We start from the raw sequence: 17487 nt of genomic DNA on the forward strand, positions 1-17487 counted from the left end.
AACTCACTCGCCAATAGACAGGGAGCATAATTCAAAACCAGCCAATCACAAGCCTCGAGTGTGATGAGACGGCATGTTCTGATCTGAAAGAGAATGGCAATGGTGACTGTATTCCTATGTAAGGGAAAGTGGGTGACTGTTAGGCAGGTTCAATAAAGACTAGAAAAGGTACCTTTACCACAGACTTACAAGACCACTGTGGCTCTGTAAAATGGACCATCTTCAAACACAAGGACAGAGTCAGTCAATGCATTGAACTAGGTCTGAAACGACGCCATTTTGATATTGAATGAGTTGAACGGGTCTCCTCCAGCAGCATATTCTAACAGTGTTTCGGTAGTCTGTACTGTGAGTGGCTCATTCTTCACATTTCTTCACACGTGGAAATCCCCCACCCACCCTGCCTGCTTTCCTACGAGGCAGAGGAAATAAAAGTACATTACTGTACTACACTATTACAGTACAACTTTACTACACTACAGTATTACAGTACCACACTGCAGTATTACAGTACAACTTTACTACAGTACATTACTCTACTACACTACAGTATTACAGTACAACTTTACTACAGTACTACTAGGCCTACACTACAACTTTCCTACAGTACATTACTGTACTACACTACAACTATACTACTAGACCTACACTACTTTACATTACTGTCCTAGTAGACCTACACTACAACTTTACCACAGCACATTACTGTACTACCAGGCCTTCACTACAGTACAACTATACTACAGTACAACAGTACTCCACAAAATCAGCACTGAAACCCAAGGGTCTTCTTGTATAATAAGCCCCATAACCCTCAAAACCATAGCCTAGCGCATATTGTGGTCCTCTGAAGCTCATTTGGTAGAACATATTGCTTCCCACGCCAGGATAGTGGGTTCGATTCCCGGGAGCACCTCTACATCAAAAAATGTATGCACGCATGACTAAGTCGTGTTGGATAAAAGCATCTGCTAAATGACACATTATGTATTATTATCATCATCATCATCATTAACTAGGTATAAATAAAAGGATAGTGGGAAAATTCAACACTCTGTACGGAAATGCATGAAGAGAAAACCATATTGTTTCCTTAGAAAACAGACAGCCATGCATAAATCACACGGTAATGAAACATATGTGTGCTGTCAACTGAACACCCGTGTCAAAGCTAACCAAGTGCAGGTCTTTTGTTGTTTAAATTCACTTTATAAAATGGAACCTGCCTAGTGGTTAGAGCGTTGGACTAGTAACCGGAAGGTTGGAAGTTCAAACCCCCAAGCTGACAAGGTACAAATCTGTCGTTCTGCCCCTGAACAGGCAGTTAAATAAGAATTTGTTCTTAACGGACTTGCCTAGTTAAATAAAGGTCAAATAAAACAATTAATTAGTCGCTTACTCTCCACAAAAAAAGTAGGCTTGGTGTGGCTACATCCCATGTTTCCTCTACACAGACAAACACATGGAGGGATTCCTCATTCAAAAAATGCAAAATGGCCGACACCTCATGCTGTTCAACATTATACAGCAACAAACGACTTCCGCAGGAATGGAATCCCTCCCCAAGCATGCATGTGCAGAGACAAAAACCATTTCAACTTCATGTAATAATAAGAAGAAAACAAAATCAACCTATTTATTTTCAATGCCAGACACGATTCTGCTTTTGTTGATTTATTTACAGATGAAATGTAGAAGTGGGGCCTAGGATTTAAGGATGGCTAACTGGCCTTCAAAAAGGAAGTAATTTCTATGGTAAATCAAATAACTAGAATAAAATGGTGTGATTTAAAGTGTATTATCTGATAATAGAAAAGCAGTATTTTCTTTACGGGGTGCCTGTCGAGTCTTTAATTATTCCCCATGCAGGTAGTGTCCCAAATGGCTCCTTGTTCTCTACCTAGTGCATACGGGTTGTGATCAAAAGTAATGTACTATATAAGAAACAGGGTGCCATTTGAGAAGCACACAGGGACACAGCGCTCAGACGATTAACTGCCTGACTACAGCCTCCTCCTCCCAGCATTCTACATCTGATTACTCAGATTACCGCCAATTATGAAGTGGGTGTCTCATACACACACACACACACACACTCTCTCTCTCTCTCTCTCTTTCTCTATACCCCCAAGCCATAAGACTGCTAAATAGTTAGTTTGGGTAGCTATTTGGTTAACTATTGATCCTTTTTGCACTAACTCTTGACTCGCTCCTGCTACTGTTTATTATCTATCCTGTTGCCTAGTCACTTTACCTCTATATATATGTACATATCTACTACAATTACCTCATAACCCTGCACATCAACTCGGTACTGGTACCCCGTGTATAAAGCCAAGTTATTACTCATTCTGCATTTATTCCTTGTGTTGTTATTTTTAGATTATTTCTCTCTGCATTGTTGGGAAGGGCTGTTAGTCTACACCTGTTGTTCACAAAGCATGTGACAAATACAATGTGGTTTGACACACACAGGAGAGGACTTAATGGCCATTACATGGGCAGTAGGACTGAACAGGATGTCTCCAACCATATTGCCAGTGTTTTTCTTAACTGCCTGCATTTTGAGTCATTAGGTGGTTGTAGGTGGGTGTACACCTATTCTGACAACACTCAAGCAGCCAATCATTATTACTACATTGTAAACAGAGCCCTAAAAAAAATGGACCTTCACAAACACTGAAATTATGACAAGGCATTATGTGAAGTCTCAGAAAATACAATGTTGCACTGACTGATCAATGTCCTATTGTAAAAGAGGTAGCGTTAATGAGAGAAAATGTGTCAATCCACTTCAGCTTCTAGAATCCCCAGGAGTACTGTCTAGACTCCCCAGGAGTACTTGTCTAGACTCCCCAGGAGTACTTGTCTAGACTCCCCAGGAGTACTTGTCTAGACTCCCCAGGAGTACTTGTCTAGACTCCCCAGGAGTACTTGTCTAGAATCCCCAGGAGTACTTGTCTAGAATCCCCAGGAGTACTTGTCTAGAATCCCCAGGAGTACTTGTCTAGAATCCCCAGGAGTACTTGTCTAGAATCCCCAGGAGTACTTGTCTAGAATCCCCAGGAGTACTTGTCTAGAATCCCCAGGAGTACTTGTCTAGAATCCCCAGGAGTACTTGTCTAGAATCCCCAGGAGTACTTGTCTAGAATCCCCAGGAGTACTTGTCTAGAATCCCCAGGAGTACTTGTCTAGAATCCCCAGGAGTACTTGTCTAGAATCCCCAGGAGTACTTGTCTAGAATCCCCAGGAGTACTTGTCTAGAATCCCCAGGAGTACTTGTCTAGAATCCCCAGGAGTACTTGTCTAGAATCCCCAGGAGTACTTGTCTAGAATCCCCAGGAGTACTTGTCTAGAATCCCCAGGAGTACTTGTCTAGAACTACAGGTAGCCTAGTGGTTATAGCAGTGGTTATAGCAGTGGTTAGAGCGTTGGGCCAGTAACCTAAAGGTTGCTAGATCGAATCCCCAAGCTGACAAGGTAAAAATCTGTCATTCTGCCCCACAGTTAGGCAATCATAGTAAATAAGAATTTGTTCTTGACCGACTTGCCTAGTTAAATAAAGGTTACATGTTTAAAGAAAATTGTCTAGAATCCCAAGGAGTAATTGTCCAGCAGAACATCTTATCTAACTCATACTAAATTTGAAAGACAGTATTCAATATATCACTAAGTATTTAAGATTTACATGTACATGCAGAATATGGGGGAAACAAAGTAATCATGCTTAGATCACTCTGACCGTAGCATATTTCACTAGAAAGCCTAACCACTGTGTTCACTATGCAGTGACGTCGAGGGTGTCAAACCAGTAGCGCGCGGGTGTAAACACTGCACTTCACTGGATGGCAATGCACGTGGAGCAACGCATCCTAAGCGTAAACAAATGCATCATACAATCACATGCCGCATGAATATGAAAGGCAATGAAACATTAGTAAAGATCCCAGATGTATTTGTAAACATGATTCCGCCGCGTTTTCAACATATCTAAGACTATTACGGGGTAATTATATAAAATATGCCCACCTATCCAAAATATAAGAAAATGAAAACAGAAAATATATCTAATTGGTAATTGGATCTGAATGGACATTTTCCATTTCCTTCCCAACACTAAATATCTGGGGGGGAAAAGACCAGGAAGTATACGCCATTTCTCAGCTCTCTAGCTCAAGTGTTGGCGATTGCATTTTAAATAGGCCAACTGAAAACGCTGCAACAATGTATCCAACAGTAGATAAAGCATGAATGGGGACAACAGCAGCAAATTAATATCACTGGCAGAGTGCGTCCTCTTGGTTCTTGCGCAAGAACTGTTGGCGAATTCCCTTCAAAACAGGAAGCTCCGGTATTAAGTACGTTAGCAGCCTGACACCTAATCCTGCAACGTAAACAAACAACTGTTAAGATGGCCATAGGTGAGACATCTACCTGTTTGCCCCGATAGAATAACCGTTGTTGTCCGGGGTTTACATTGAAGATATCTTGGATTTTCAGCCTCAGAGACTCAATTTTGGTCAGCCTGGAAAGATCCTCAATGGTTCGTGTCTCCTTTCCGTCTATGGTCCGAATTTGAATCCACATCGTTCCACCGCCCGATAGCCACCAAAAAGGTTACAGAAATCTAATCACAACAAATACCGGGGCTTGGGGGGAAAGGGGAATAACAGTGAAAACGTTCAGCACTCCATAGCCTTTTCCTCTGCAGGGGAGAATGATTCTTGCAGGAGGTGTCGCTCACATGGGTCACCGCGCCAAGCAAATCTCGCGAAATAAAATTCGGTACAATTTGCCGTTAAAGACGCAGGGCCCCTTTTTTGTAGTTTCCACTAGATAGCGCAGACTAAGTCAAAATTGACAATATGTCGCAAAAAAATATGAAAACAAAACATTTGCTTTTTGGTCTTAATTTAAGTTTAAGGTTAAGCATAAAGTTAGCATTGTGGTTAAGGTAAGGTTTAGAATTACATTTTAAGATCAAATGTAAAAATGGGCGTGGTTTATGACTTTATGAACGGTGTAACTAGTGAATACCCTTTTTTGTGGGCATGCAAATACAGGAAACCAGCCAACGGATGTCAGTATATCCAGAGATACTCCATTGGAATCGTATTAACGCCCATGGTGTAAATTGCCCATGCGTCGTCAATGGGCCGCACGGTGCATTCTGGGCGATTCTGGGACAAGGAAAGCTCTCCTTCAAGTAGGGAATGGGAGTCAATAACATAGGTGTATAAATATGGCTACCCTCATGTACTTACCTAAAATGCCTTGTTTTCTCAATTCGCCGTATTGTACAGTGCTCGCCGTTATCCGTTTGTATCAGCAAAGCACAGTATACTAAAAAGTAGATTGAGCTGATTTACTGGCACATTTTGTTAAATTTGGGAGCCATAGTTTAAGAACTGTGGGTAGTGCTGAAAACAATGACGTCATATCTGAATTCCTCCACCCCAAAAACATTTTTTTAAATCTGAATTCCTCCATCTTTACGCACCATAGTTAAAAATTAAAAATAAACATTAGCGAGAATTTCATGAAGTACAGTATTCGTTCTCTGTAATGTCATATAGCTTTGGAATCGGGACATTACACACTTGAGGAAAATAGTTAGGTTTCTCAACTTTTAGAACAGATGGCCTGACAATTAGTTTAGCAACAAAGTAACAACGTGAGCACAATTGGTCGACAGTCTGCTGGGAGGGGCGTTATGCGTTTCTCCATTCATTGTCCAGTGGGATTCCTATCTCCTTTCTCTCAAAGCTCTGGTATATCTCACCTCTTTTTTAGAATGTGCAATGTACACAGTGGTCATTGTCAAATTAAGGCATCGATATTGAATGTCTAACTTCAATGTCAAATTAAAGCCTACACCGACTTGCATTGTAAAAGAGCTGGGTTGATAAATACAACTAGACAGTTATAAAAAAATAATAATAATTTAAAAAAAAAATATATATATATATATAGCTACAAAAATATTTGTCTAAATCAAATTGTCACATGCTTTCTGTACAGGAGTAGACCAACAGTGAAAGGCTTACAGGCCCTAACAACAATTCAGAGAGAAAAATTAAATAAATAAATACACAATGAGTAACGATAACTTGGCTATACATACAGGGTACCAGCACAGAATCGATGTGCAGGGGTACGAGGTAATTGAGGTAGATATATACATATAGGTATGGGTAAAGTGACTAAGCAACAGGCTAGATAAGCAGTAGCAGCAGTGTGATGAGTTTGTTCAAAAGGGGTCAATGCAGATAGTCCAGGTAGCTACAGTAACTAGCAAGGACAGTCATAATGTGGCTAATAGACTAGAGTATCTACAGTGCATCCGGGAAGTATTCAGACCCCTTGCCTTTTCCACATTTTGATACGTTACAGCCTTAATCTAAAATTGATTAAATTAACTTTTTCCTCCTCTATCTTGCCCTATTACCCCATAATGACAAAGTGAAAGCAGGTTTTTAGAAATGTTAGCAAATGTATTAAAAATAAAAAACAGAAATACCTTGTTTACATAAGTATTCCGACTCTTTGTTATGAGGCATGAAATTGAGCTCAGGTGCATCCTGTTTCCATTGATCAACCTTGAGATGTTTCTACAACTTGATTGTAGAGTCCACCTGTGGTCAATTCAATTGATTGGACATGATTTGGAAAGGCACACACCTGCCTTTATAAGGTCCCAGAGTTGACAGTGCATGTCAGAGCAAAAACCAAGCCATGAGGTTGAAGGAATTGTCTGTAGAGCTCCGAGACAGGATTGTGGCGAGGCACAGATCTGCTGAAGGGTACCAAAACATGTCTGCAGCATTGAAGGTCCCCAAGAACACAGTGGCCTCCATCATTCTTAAAATGGAAGAATTTTGGAACCACCAACACTCTTTCTAGAGCTTGCTGCCTGGCCAAATTGAGCAATCGGGAGAGAAGGGCCTTGGTAAGGGAGGTGACCAAGAACCCGACTGTCACTCTGACAGAGCTCCAGAGTTCCTCTGTGGAGATGGGAGAACCTTCCAGAAGGAAAACCTTCCCTGCAGCACTCCACCAATCAGGCCTTTATGGTAGAAGCTGCCACTTAGTAAAAAGGCACATGACAGCCTGCATACAGTTTGCCAAAAAACACCGAAAGGACTCTCAGACCATGAGAAACAAGATTCTCTGGTCTGATGAAACCAAGGTTGAACACTTTGGCCTGAATGCCAAGCGTCACGTCTGGAGGAAACCTGGCACCATCCCTATTAGAGCTTCAGAGGTTCTGTAGAGAAGAATTGGAGAAACTCCCCAAATACAGGTGTGCCAAGCTTGTAGCATCATACCCAAGAAGACTCGAATCTGTAGTCTCTGCCAAAGGTGTTTCAACAAAATACTGAGTAAAGGGTCTGAATAAATGTAATGTTTGAAGAAAGTTACAAAAATGTATAAACTTTTTGTTTTGTCTTTATGGGGTATTATGTGTAGATGAGAATAAAAATTAAAAAATCAATTTTAGAATAAGGCTGTAATGTAACATTGTGGAAAAAGTCAAGAGGTCTGAATACTTTCTGAATGCACTGTATTTGTTTAACTAACTAGCAGTCTTATGGCTTGAGGGTAGTAGCTGTTCAGGGTCCTGTTCTTGCCTGCTTTGGTGCATCGGTACCGCTTGCATGCAATAGCAGAGAGAACAGTCTATGACTAGGGTGGCTGGGGTCTTTGACAATTTTTAGGGCCTTCCTCTGACACTGTCTGGTACAGTTTGGAGGTCCTGGATGGCACGGAGCTTGGGCCCCAGTGATTTACTGGGCTGTACGCACTACCCTTTGTAGCGCCTTGCGGTCAGATGCCAAGCAGTTGACATACCAAGCGGTGATGCAGCCAGTCAAGATGCTCTCAATGGTGCAGCTGTAGAACTGAGGATCTGAGGGCCTATGCCAAATATTTCAGCCTCCTGTGGGGGAAGAGGCATTATCATGCCTTCTTCATGTGTTGGTGTGTGGCCCATGTTAATTCCTTAATGATGTGAACTTTAAGCTCTGTTCCAACTCATATTGTTCAAATAAACAGTAAACCTGCTTTCAAAAAAACAGATAAAGCAATACCTCATAGCACAACGCCTCTCTCCTATTTGATAGTTTGTGTGTATGTATTGATATGTAGGCTACGTGTGCCTTTAAGAAAACATGGATGCAGTTCTGTCCTTGAGCTGTTCTTTTCTATGAATGTTCTGTATTATGTCATGTTTTGTGTGGACCCCAGGAAGAGTAGCTGCTGCTTTTGCAACAGCTAATGGAGATCCTAATAAAATTCCAAAACAGCATTCTCACATAGGTGTTCCTCTTGTCCAGGTGGGAGAGGGCAGTGTAGAATGCAATAGAGATCGCGTCATCTGTGTATCTGTTGGGGGAAGATATGGATTTTTTTTTTTACGGGAGAAAAAAAAGCAGCCCATACTCAATATGATGGACAACAATGAATCATGTCTAGCTTCCTCTTACCACTTGCTCTCTCAATGCAATACTGCACCTAAACTGTTAACAACCGGGGTAGGCCGTCATTGTAAATAGGAATTTGTTCTTAACTGACTTTCCTAGTTAAATAAACGTTAAATAAAACAATTGGCATCAGGTGTGGGCAATTAGTGGGTGTGGCCAACGTACCTGTCTTGTATCATCAAAACTGGAAGTGGAACCTGCCTGGAATAAATTGGACCAAAGACCTATTGATTGAGCTCTGCTCTACTACTACTGTGGGTCTCTATCGACATCTAGTGGTTGAACCATAGACTGCATGAAATTGAATTTGGAAAAGTTATTGAGCCTCTGAATACTGAACAGTAGCCTGCAGTGTAGTGCATGTATGTAGGCCTTCTGCAGATGTCAACTAGCACTAACCTATATGAACTGATTAATCTAAGTGGCATGCTGTAGTTTCAAGGGGGGCCCGCAAGGTCTGAGCAAGCCCTCTCCCCCCAAATAATTATTAACATTTTTGGGAAACTGCTAACTTCCTACAATTCTACACATTTTGCCATGGGGCAAAGACAATATGTGCAGTTTTATAGCTAATCTCATGCTATTCTACACATTTCTCGAGGAGGCTGAGAGAAGATGTTGCTATTTAAAGTACATTTCCTGCAATTATACACATATTGCCATGGGGCAGAGAGGAAAATGTGACATTTTCTAGGTAATCTCATGCTATTCTACACATTTTGCAATGAGGCTGAGAATGTTTTTCTCCAGTTTTACAACTAGTTTCCTGTCACTCTAGACATTTCTGCCATGTTCATATCCTCTCTGAGGGGGCAGGGGACCATAGAGACCATAGAGAAAGGGTGAAGGTTAGTTGCAGGATTAGCTAAAAAGGTTAAAGTTAGGCTTAGGAGAAGGGTTAGCTAACATGCTAAGTAGTTGCAAAGTAGATAAAAGGTAGTAAGTAGTTGAAAAGTTACTAATTAGCTAAAATGCTAAAGTTGTCCATGATGAGATTTGATCTTGCAAGCTTTGGGTTGCTAGACGTTCGTGTTATATGCATACCCATCCACCATGACTAACCACCTCCCTGCCGTTTTTGCCTTAAGTAACCATCTGTATTATGTAACCATACCAAACATAACATACTTAATGGAGTGTCTTGGCTTTACGTACAGAATAGTACGAAATGCTCAGAGACCAGGTTGAGTGCACGTACGTACTCATCAAGAGAACATCCCTGTTCATCCCTGCTACCTCCAATCTCTCAGATTCACTAAACACTCATGCTACGTTTGTAAATTATGTTGGAGTGTTGGAGTGTGCCTCTGGTTGTCCGTAAACTAAAAAACAAGATTTAGACTCTTACTTTTGATACTTAAGTATATATTTGCAATTTGTTTTACTTTTGATACTTAAGTATATATAAAACCAAATACTGTTAGAATTTTACTCAAGTAGTATTTGACTGGGTGACTTTCACTTTTACTTGAGTCACTTTTTATTAATAAGGTATTTTTTAAAAACGTATACTCAAATATGACCACTTTTTCTACCACTGCAGCACTGGCAAACCATGGTTGACTAACTCCGACCAAAATGGCTGACCTTTATTCCATCATAAGAAGGTTCATGTCCATTCTAGTAGTATTCTAATTCCTAATTCTATGTGGGGAGGAAGCACGGAGCGACAGTGAAAAAATGTGTTTGTGGTCTCAAGGGTCGGTGGAGAAGCGAGATAGAATCCATCCTTTCATATTGTGGTAGGCGGTTTAGCAACAGCTGTGCTGAACTGGGGTCGACATGGGTGATAGTTATGATGGTATGGGTGGGAATGATGAAAGTCAAGGACCTGGATGGTCTGTGGTGAAAGGTTAAAGCACTGCTGACAGCAGTGGCAGTTCTAGTGTTGAATGCATGAAGAGGACGAAAGTAGTGAATAACCATATTAATGATGTGTTGGAGTGGAAAGTTGTAATCGTGTTTGATGTGAACACAGGGTCTCATCTATACCCTATTCGATTAACCAATGCCAAAAAGAAAGAGATAGGTGAAATCACATTAGCCCCGTTCATTGTTAATGGTCGACTGTTAATATTCTGTGCTGACAATGTTCAGCAAGGGAAGATTCTGAAAATGGGAAGAAAATCACATGTCATGTCCCTGGATCTTCGGCTAAGCTGAGCGGGGTCATTTCTGGGGTTCCACACTCTATAGATGATATAAAAGAAAATGTAGACTGGGGCATAGTAGTTGAAGCCAAAAGAGGGGCAGAGAAGTGAAAGCCTGTCAGTACTATTAATGTTTGAGCAAGTTTTGCCTAAGAAGGTACAGATGGGCTACCTGGCTTTCAGTGTTAGAGAGTTTGTCCCAGCTCCATGAAGGTGTTTAAATGCTGAAGAATGGGACATGTAGCTACTCTGTGCAAAGGAAAGAAAAGATGTGCCAAGTGTGGAGGGGAACATGGTTACTGTGAATGTGAGAACAATGTCAAGGTTAACTGTTGTAATTGTGGAGGGGAACATGGTTACTGTGAATGTGAGAACAATGTCAAGGTTAACTGTTGTAATTGTGGGGGGACATGATTATGGTGAATGTGAGAACAATGTCAAGGTTAACTGTTGTAATTGTGATTATGGGGGGGCATGATTATGGTGAATGTGAGAACAATGTCAAGGTTAACTGTTGTAATTGTGGGGGGCATGATTATGGTGAATGTGAGAACAATGTCAAGGTTAACTGTTGTAATTGTGGGGGGAACATGGTTACTGTGAATGTGAGAACAATGTCAAGGTTAAATGTTGTAATTGTGGGGGGCATGATTATGGTGAATGTGAGAACAATGTCAAGGTTAACTGTTGTAATTGTGGGGGGAACATGTCAACTGTTACTGTGAATGTGAGAACAATGTCAAGGTTAACTGTTGTAATTGTGGGGGGGGCATGATTATGGTGAATGTGAGAACAATGTCAAGGTTAACTGTTGTAATTGTGGGGGACATGATTATGGTGAATGTGAGAACAATGTCAAGGTTAACTGTTGTAATTGTGGGTGATTATGGTGGGGACATGATTATGGTGAATGTGAGAACAATGTCAAGGTTAACTGTTGTAATTGTGATTATGGGGGGACATGATTATGGTGAATGTAAGAACAATGTCAAGGTTAACTGTTGTAATTGTGGGGGGAACATGATTATGGTGAATGTGAGAACAATGTCAAGGTTAACTGTTGTAATTGTGGGGGGACATGATTATGGTGAATGTGAGAACAATGTCAAGGTTAACTGTTGTAATTGTGGGGGGGAACATGATTATGGTGAATGTGAGAACAATGTCAAGGTTAACTGTTATAATTGTGGGGAGAACACAGTGCAGCATTTGGTGAATTCCAGGTGCAGAAAGAGGGTAGAGAGCCCCAAATATATAAAATCACTCATAATGTCTGTTATGCAGAGGCTGCAAGGCAAATTGGTGGAACTATTAGGCAGAATGATGGAGACAATAGGGACAGTACTGGAAGAAGTGGACCTACTGTAGGAAATGTTGCTTATGCTAGTCCTGACATGGTTACGAGACCTGTTCAGTGGACACCTTGGCAGTTAATCAGATTGAATTTATGGCCTTCATTGGAAAGGTTATCAACCTGACTGCATTTGTGGAAAGAACTGCCAAGTTGAAAATCATTGTGGAAGCAGCAACAGAGTTTTTAGGAGTTACATATATTACTGTTGCCGTGATTGTTGATATGTTGACTACTACTACTACTAATAATAATAATAATACTTCTTCTATGGTATATTTGCGAGTGCACAATGTAATGTGCATCCTGCCACCTACTGTGTGGGATGGAAACAGGATCCCCCAAAATTTGACAAAATACCAACAAAAAAAACACCAAACTACCAAAAAATATATAAATAAACTAAACAAAGTCAAACAACTTTTCCGTTAAAAAATAACAGGCTCAAGGGGAACCTGGGAGGGTCTTCCGGCACCAGTACCCCTTGCAAGCCTTCAGATGTAAAATCCTTAAGTCCCAAAAACTTTTCTGCCATAGCCACAATAATGTCCAGTTTCTTAAACGTATTTGAAACTTGTACTTACAGTTTACATCTGTGGCAATGAATGCCTCAAAATCCAACTTTTTAACACACATGGTATTTTTTTGACTGGCAGCAAACATTTACTACAGGCTACGATGCGTCCCGTACCATATCTTCACTAGCATCACTTGTTCTCAATTCTTTTCATCATCTTCGCATAGGAGATTTGATTGACCGCACTAACTTTTGCCACCTCAATCTCCTTTACCCGTACAGTGCACTCCAGGAAATTGGGATCATGATCCCCACCACAATGGCAACACCGTCGTCCTTCTACACACCTATCTTCAATATACTCTGTCCATCTGCACACATTAGAAACATGACCAAATCTTATACAATTCTTACACTGCAATGGTTTGGGGACAAAAGCTACAGCGTATCTTACATAACCAAGCTTCACATGCGTAGGTATTTGCTCTTTATCAAAAAACAACAGGACCGACAGACTTTCTTCTTTTTGTTCATTCATCCAGCGGGTCAGACGCCGGGCACCAACCACACTAGGAATTCTCTTTAGATTTTCAACCTGAACATCTGTCGTCACCCCTGAGATGACTCCTTTGACAGGTGCTCTACTCCGAAGTTCAAAACACAAAACTTCTGTTGTCCAGATTCTATTGAGACTCATTGCAATCTTCCTCTGTTCTTCAGAAATACCATTAATCAAAATAAGACCATTCCTGGTCACTATTTCAGACTCCACTTTTCCCAGCGCATACTTCACAATTTGACACCTCAAATGGGTCTCCCACATATGCATCCTTACTCAACAAATGCATCCCAACAAGAAGTGATTCATTATTATATCTCTAATATACGTTTCCTCCACTCCAATTTCAGACCATTTTCTTTCAGTTTTTGATACTACTGTTGTCCATTCAGATCATTCGTCTTCACCAACTTTGCTTGATGCGATACTTGATTCAAACTCAGCATCCACTTCCGCCATCTTTCCCAATCTGTCCCTCACTCTTCTCCTCCATCAACAACCTCTCTTTCCCTAATAATACTAATGATGGAATGTCTCAGTATGATGACAATTAGAGTTATGGGTTTTGTCATCGTTCAGTGGAATGCCAGAAGCCTTATTGCTAACGGTCAGGAGTTTAAGAAATATGAGATGAGTAATGCAAAATAAAAAATATTAAAGTGGCTAGTATTCCATTATTAAAGTGGCCAGTGATTTCATGTCTATGTATATAAGGTAGCAGCCTCTAATGTGCTAGTGATGGCTATTTAACAGTCTGATGGCCTTGAGATAGAAGCTGTTTTTCAGTCTCTCGGTCCCAGCTTTGATGCACCTGTACTGACCTCGCCTTCTGGATGATAGCGGGGTGAACAGGCAGTGGCTCGGGTGGTCGTTGCCCTTGATGATCTTTTTGGCCTTCCTGCGACATCGGGTGCTGTAGGTGTCCTGGGAGGGCAGGTAGTTTGCCCCTGGTGATGCATTGGGCCCTCTGGAGATCCCTGCGGTTGCGGGCGGTGCAGTTGCCGTACCAGGCGGTGATACAACCCGACAGGATGCTCTCAATTGTGCATCTGTAAAAGTTTGTGAGGGTTTTAGGTGCCAAGACAAATTTCTTCAGCCTCCTGAGGTTGAAGAGGCAATGTTGCGGCTTCTTCATCATACTGTCTGTGTGGGTGGACCGTTTCAGTTTCTCCACAGCGTCGTCCGGGTTTGGCTGGGGTAGGCCGTCATTGTAAATAAGAATTTATTCTTAACTGACTTGCCTAGTTAAATAAAGGTTAAATAAAAAAATAATTAAACAAATTATGAGCTTGGAGGGTACTATGGTGTTGAATTCTGAGCTGATTCAGGGGGGTTGGGTTAAATGCAGAAGACACATTTCAGTTGAATACATTCAGTTAGACAACTGACTAGGTACCCCCCTTTCCCTATAGTCAATGAACAGCATTCTTACATAGGTATTGCTCTTGTCCTGATGGGATAGGATAGTATGTAGTGCGATGGCGATTGCATCATCTGCATCTATTGGTGCGGTAACCAAATTGAAATGGGTCTAGGGTGTCAAGTAAGGTAGAGGTGATATGATCCTTGACTAGTCTCTCAAAGCACTTAATGATGACAGAAGTGAGTGCTACATTTAGTTAGTTCAGTTACCTTTGCTTTCTTGGGTAAAGGAACAATGGTGGCCATTTTGAAGCATGTAGGGACAGCAGACTGGCATAGGGAGAGATTGAATATGTCTGTAAACACTCCAGCCAGCTGGTCTGCGCATGCTCTGAGGACGCAGCTAGGGATGCCGTATAGGGGCCGGCAGCTTTGCGAGGGTTAACGCTTAAACGTCTTACTCACGTCAGCCACGGAGAAGGAGAGCCCACAGTCCTTGGTAGTGGGCCACGTCGGTGGCACTGTGTTATCCTGAAAGCGGACAAAGAAGGTGTTTAGCTTGTCTGGAAGCAAGACATCGGTGTCTGTGACTTGGCTGTTTTTCCTTTTGTAGTCCGTGATTGGCTGTAGACCCCGCTACGTACTTCTCATGTCTAAGCCGTTGAATTGCGACTCCACTTTGTCTCTATACTGACGTTTTGCCTGTTTGATTGCCTTACGAAGGGAATAACTACACTGTTTGTATTCGGCCATATTCTCAGTCATCTTGCCATCGGGCTTTCAGTTTTGCGTGAATGCTGCCATCTATCCACAGTTTCTGATTAGGGAAGGTTTTAATAGTCACAGTGGGTACAACATCTCCTATACACTTCCTGATAAACTCAGTCACCGTATCAGTGCATTCGTCGATGTTATTCTTGGAGGCTACCCGGAACCTATCCCAGTCCACGTGACCAAAACCTTCACACCAGTCTGAGGTCCTGAATGCTCTGGAGCAGGTTTTCATCAAGGATCTCTCTGTACTTTGCTTCATTCATCTTTGCCTTGATCCTGACTAGTCTCCCAGTTCCTACCGCTGAAAAAGGTTTCCTCCAGACGTGACGCTTGGCATTCATGTCACGCCCTGGTCTTAGTATTTTGTGTTTATATATTATTGACATGGGGTTATTTTGTGTTGTGTTGTGGTATTGGGGGTTTTAGTAGGTATTGGGATTGTGGCTGAGTAGGGGTGTCTAGCATAGTCTATGGCTGCCTGAGGTTCTCAATCAGAGTCAGGTGATTCTCGTTGTCTCTGATTGGGAACCATATTTAGGTAGCCTGGGTTTCACTGTGTGCTTGTGGGTGATTGTTCCTGTCTTAGTGTTTTGTATTTTTCACCAGATAGGCTGTTTCGGTTTTCATTATTTCATTCCGTTAGTTTTGTAGTTTCTGTATGTATAGGTTTTCCTTCATTAAAATATATCATGAATCATCATCACGCTGCATTTTGGTCTGATCCTTGTTCTACCTCTTCGTCAGAGGAGGAGATAGAAGAGAGCCGTTACAATTCAGGCCAAAGAGTTCAATCTTGGTTTCATGTTTAAGCATCTACCTGATGAGGTCATGCACGTTCTTCTGGGATTCTTTAATATGATTTGGAGTGAGGGGGTTATACATTCTGGTTGGAAACATGCAGTAATATTACCTTTTGTAAATCCTGGTAAGGACCCTTCATGTGCTGATAGTTACATTCCAATGGCACTGACCTCAGACTTATGTAAACTGATGGAAAAGCTGATAGTCAACAGATTGTCAAATTTCCTGGAACATAGCTAGATCTACATTGGATGCATTAGTAAAGGTGAGCAATGAAGTTGAAAAAAATGATTTTTTTGACATTGAAAAGGCACACGACACTATGTGGCGAGAAGGCCTACTGATTAAGATGGAAACACTTGGTATTGGTGGGAGATTGTATAAATTAGTTTTGACCTTATTTAATAATCACTTTTGAGTTCAAATATGGTCGATTTTATCTGATTCCTATCGAGTTGACAATGGTATTCCTCAAGGCAGTTCTATCAGTCCTATTTTGTTCAATATTATGATTAACGATGTGTTTTTGAAGGTAGGTAGGGATATTGGGGCTTTCCTATATGCTGAGGATGGAGCTGTTTGGAAGAGGGGAAGGAATGTCTCTCATGTGACCAAATCTATTCAACAAGCTATATTGGATGTTGAAAGATGGTCAACTGACTGGGGTTTTAAATTGTCAGTAGTGAAGTCTTGCTGTATGTTCTTCTCGAAGAAGAAAGTTGCTGATAATATACTGTTTTTTTCTGTATGGACAGCCTATGTGGAGGGTTTCTAAGTACACATATTTGGTTATATGGTTCAATGAGCAATATACATTGAAATATTATGTAATACATGTTGAAACAACGTGCAAGAAGGTGGTGAATCTTATGCTGACATTCAATCGTTGCTGGATATTTATAGAGCTTTGATCAGGATGACAATTGATTACGCTGTATTGTTTATGGAACAGTGGCGAGACTTGGCTTCAGAAGCAGGACAGAATCTAGTATATAGCTTTAAGGATATGTATTGGTGCATTTAAATCAATATCTGCATCTGCATGTGCCATTCTACTGGAGGCAGGTGAGATGCCTTTGGTATATATGGTATAAAAAATTGTCATTGGGTTAGGCTGAATGGCTGTGAGATTGTCCTTCCCATTGTTACATTTCTAGATGACTGTTGGGAATATACTAGTAGACATGGCAGTGGTTGTGATTGGAAAGTTGGAAAGCTTGCTGATGAAAGTGGTTTGGGGGAGTTGGAAGTTGGCACTTCTGTGGTGATAGGGGATGTTCCTCCATGGTTACTACCATATCCTGTTGTTGATCTAACCTTGGTAGGGAAAATGGGTGGAGGACATACAACCTGTCAGAATTATAGTATGCTCAGATTCTCTATCTGTATTGAATAGTTTATCATCTGGAAAATCTAATAGGAGTGACCTGCTATTGGAGGCATTCTTTTCTTATGGAGAATTGAGAGACTGGGTGTGGTAGTGAGATTGT

The 17487-nt window shown here is 41.2% G+C and overlaps 1 protein-coding gene across 2 annotated transcripts in view; it reads right to left on the minus strand.

The window, feature by feature from the left end:
- Positions 1-5399, minus strand: part of LOC112257372 (E3 ubiquitin-protein ligase UHRF2) — a 45863-nt gene extending 40464 nt beyond the window's left edge. The window contains exon 1 of one of the 2 annotated variants that reach the window (XM_024430887.2): positions 5265-5399. Coding sequence is in view for 1 of the 2 variants with exons in the window: in XM_024430886.2 (XP_024286654.1) it covers positions 4435-4587 (153 nt within the window). In the remaining variant the exon portion in view is untranslated. Of the gene's footprint in view, positions 1-4434; positions 4929-5264 lie in introns of those variants that run through there. The other variant, XM_024430886.2, reaches the window with a different exon arrangement.
- Between the last annotated feature and the right edge of the window lie 12088 nt (positions 5400-17487).

This window comes from Oncorhynchus tshawytscha, linkage group LG09 (assembly GCF_018296145.1).
Source record: "Oncorhynchus tshawytscha isolate Ot180627B linkage group LG09, Otsh_v2.0, whole genome shotgun sequence".
Lineage (NCBI taxonomy): Eukaryota > Metazoa > Chordata > Actinopteri > Salmoniformes > Salmonidae > Oncorhynchus > Oncorhynchus tshawytscha.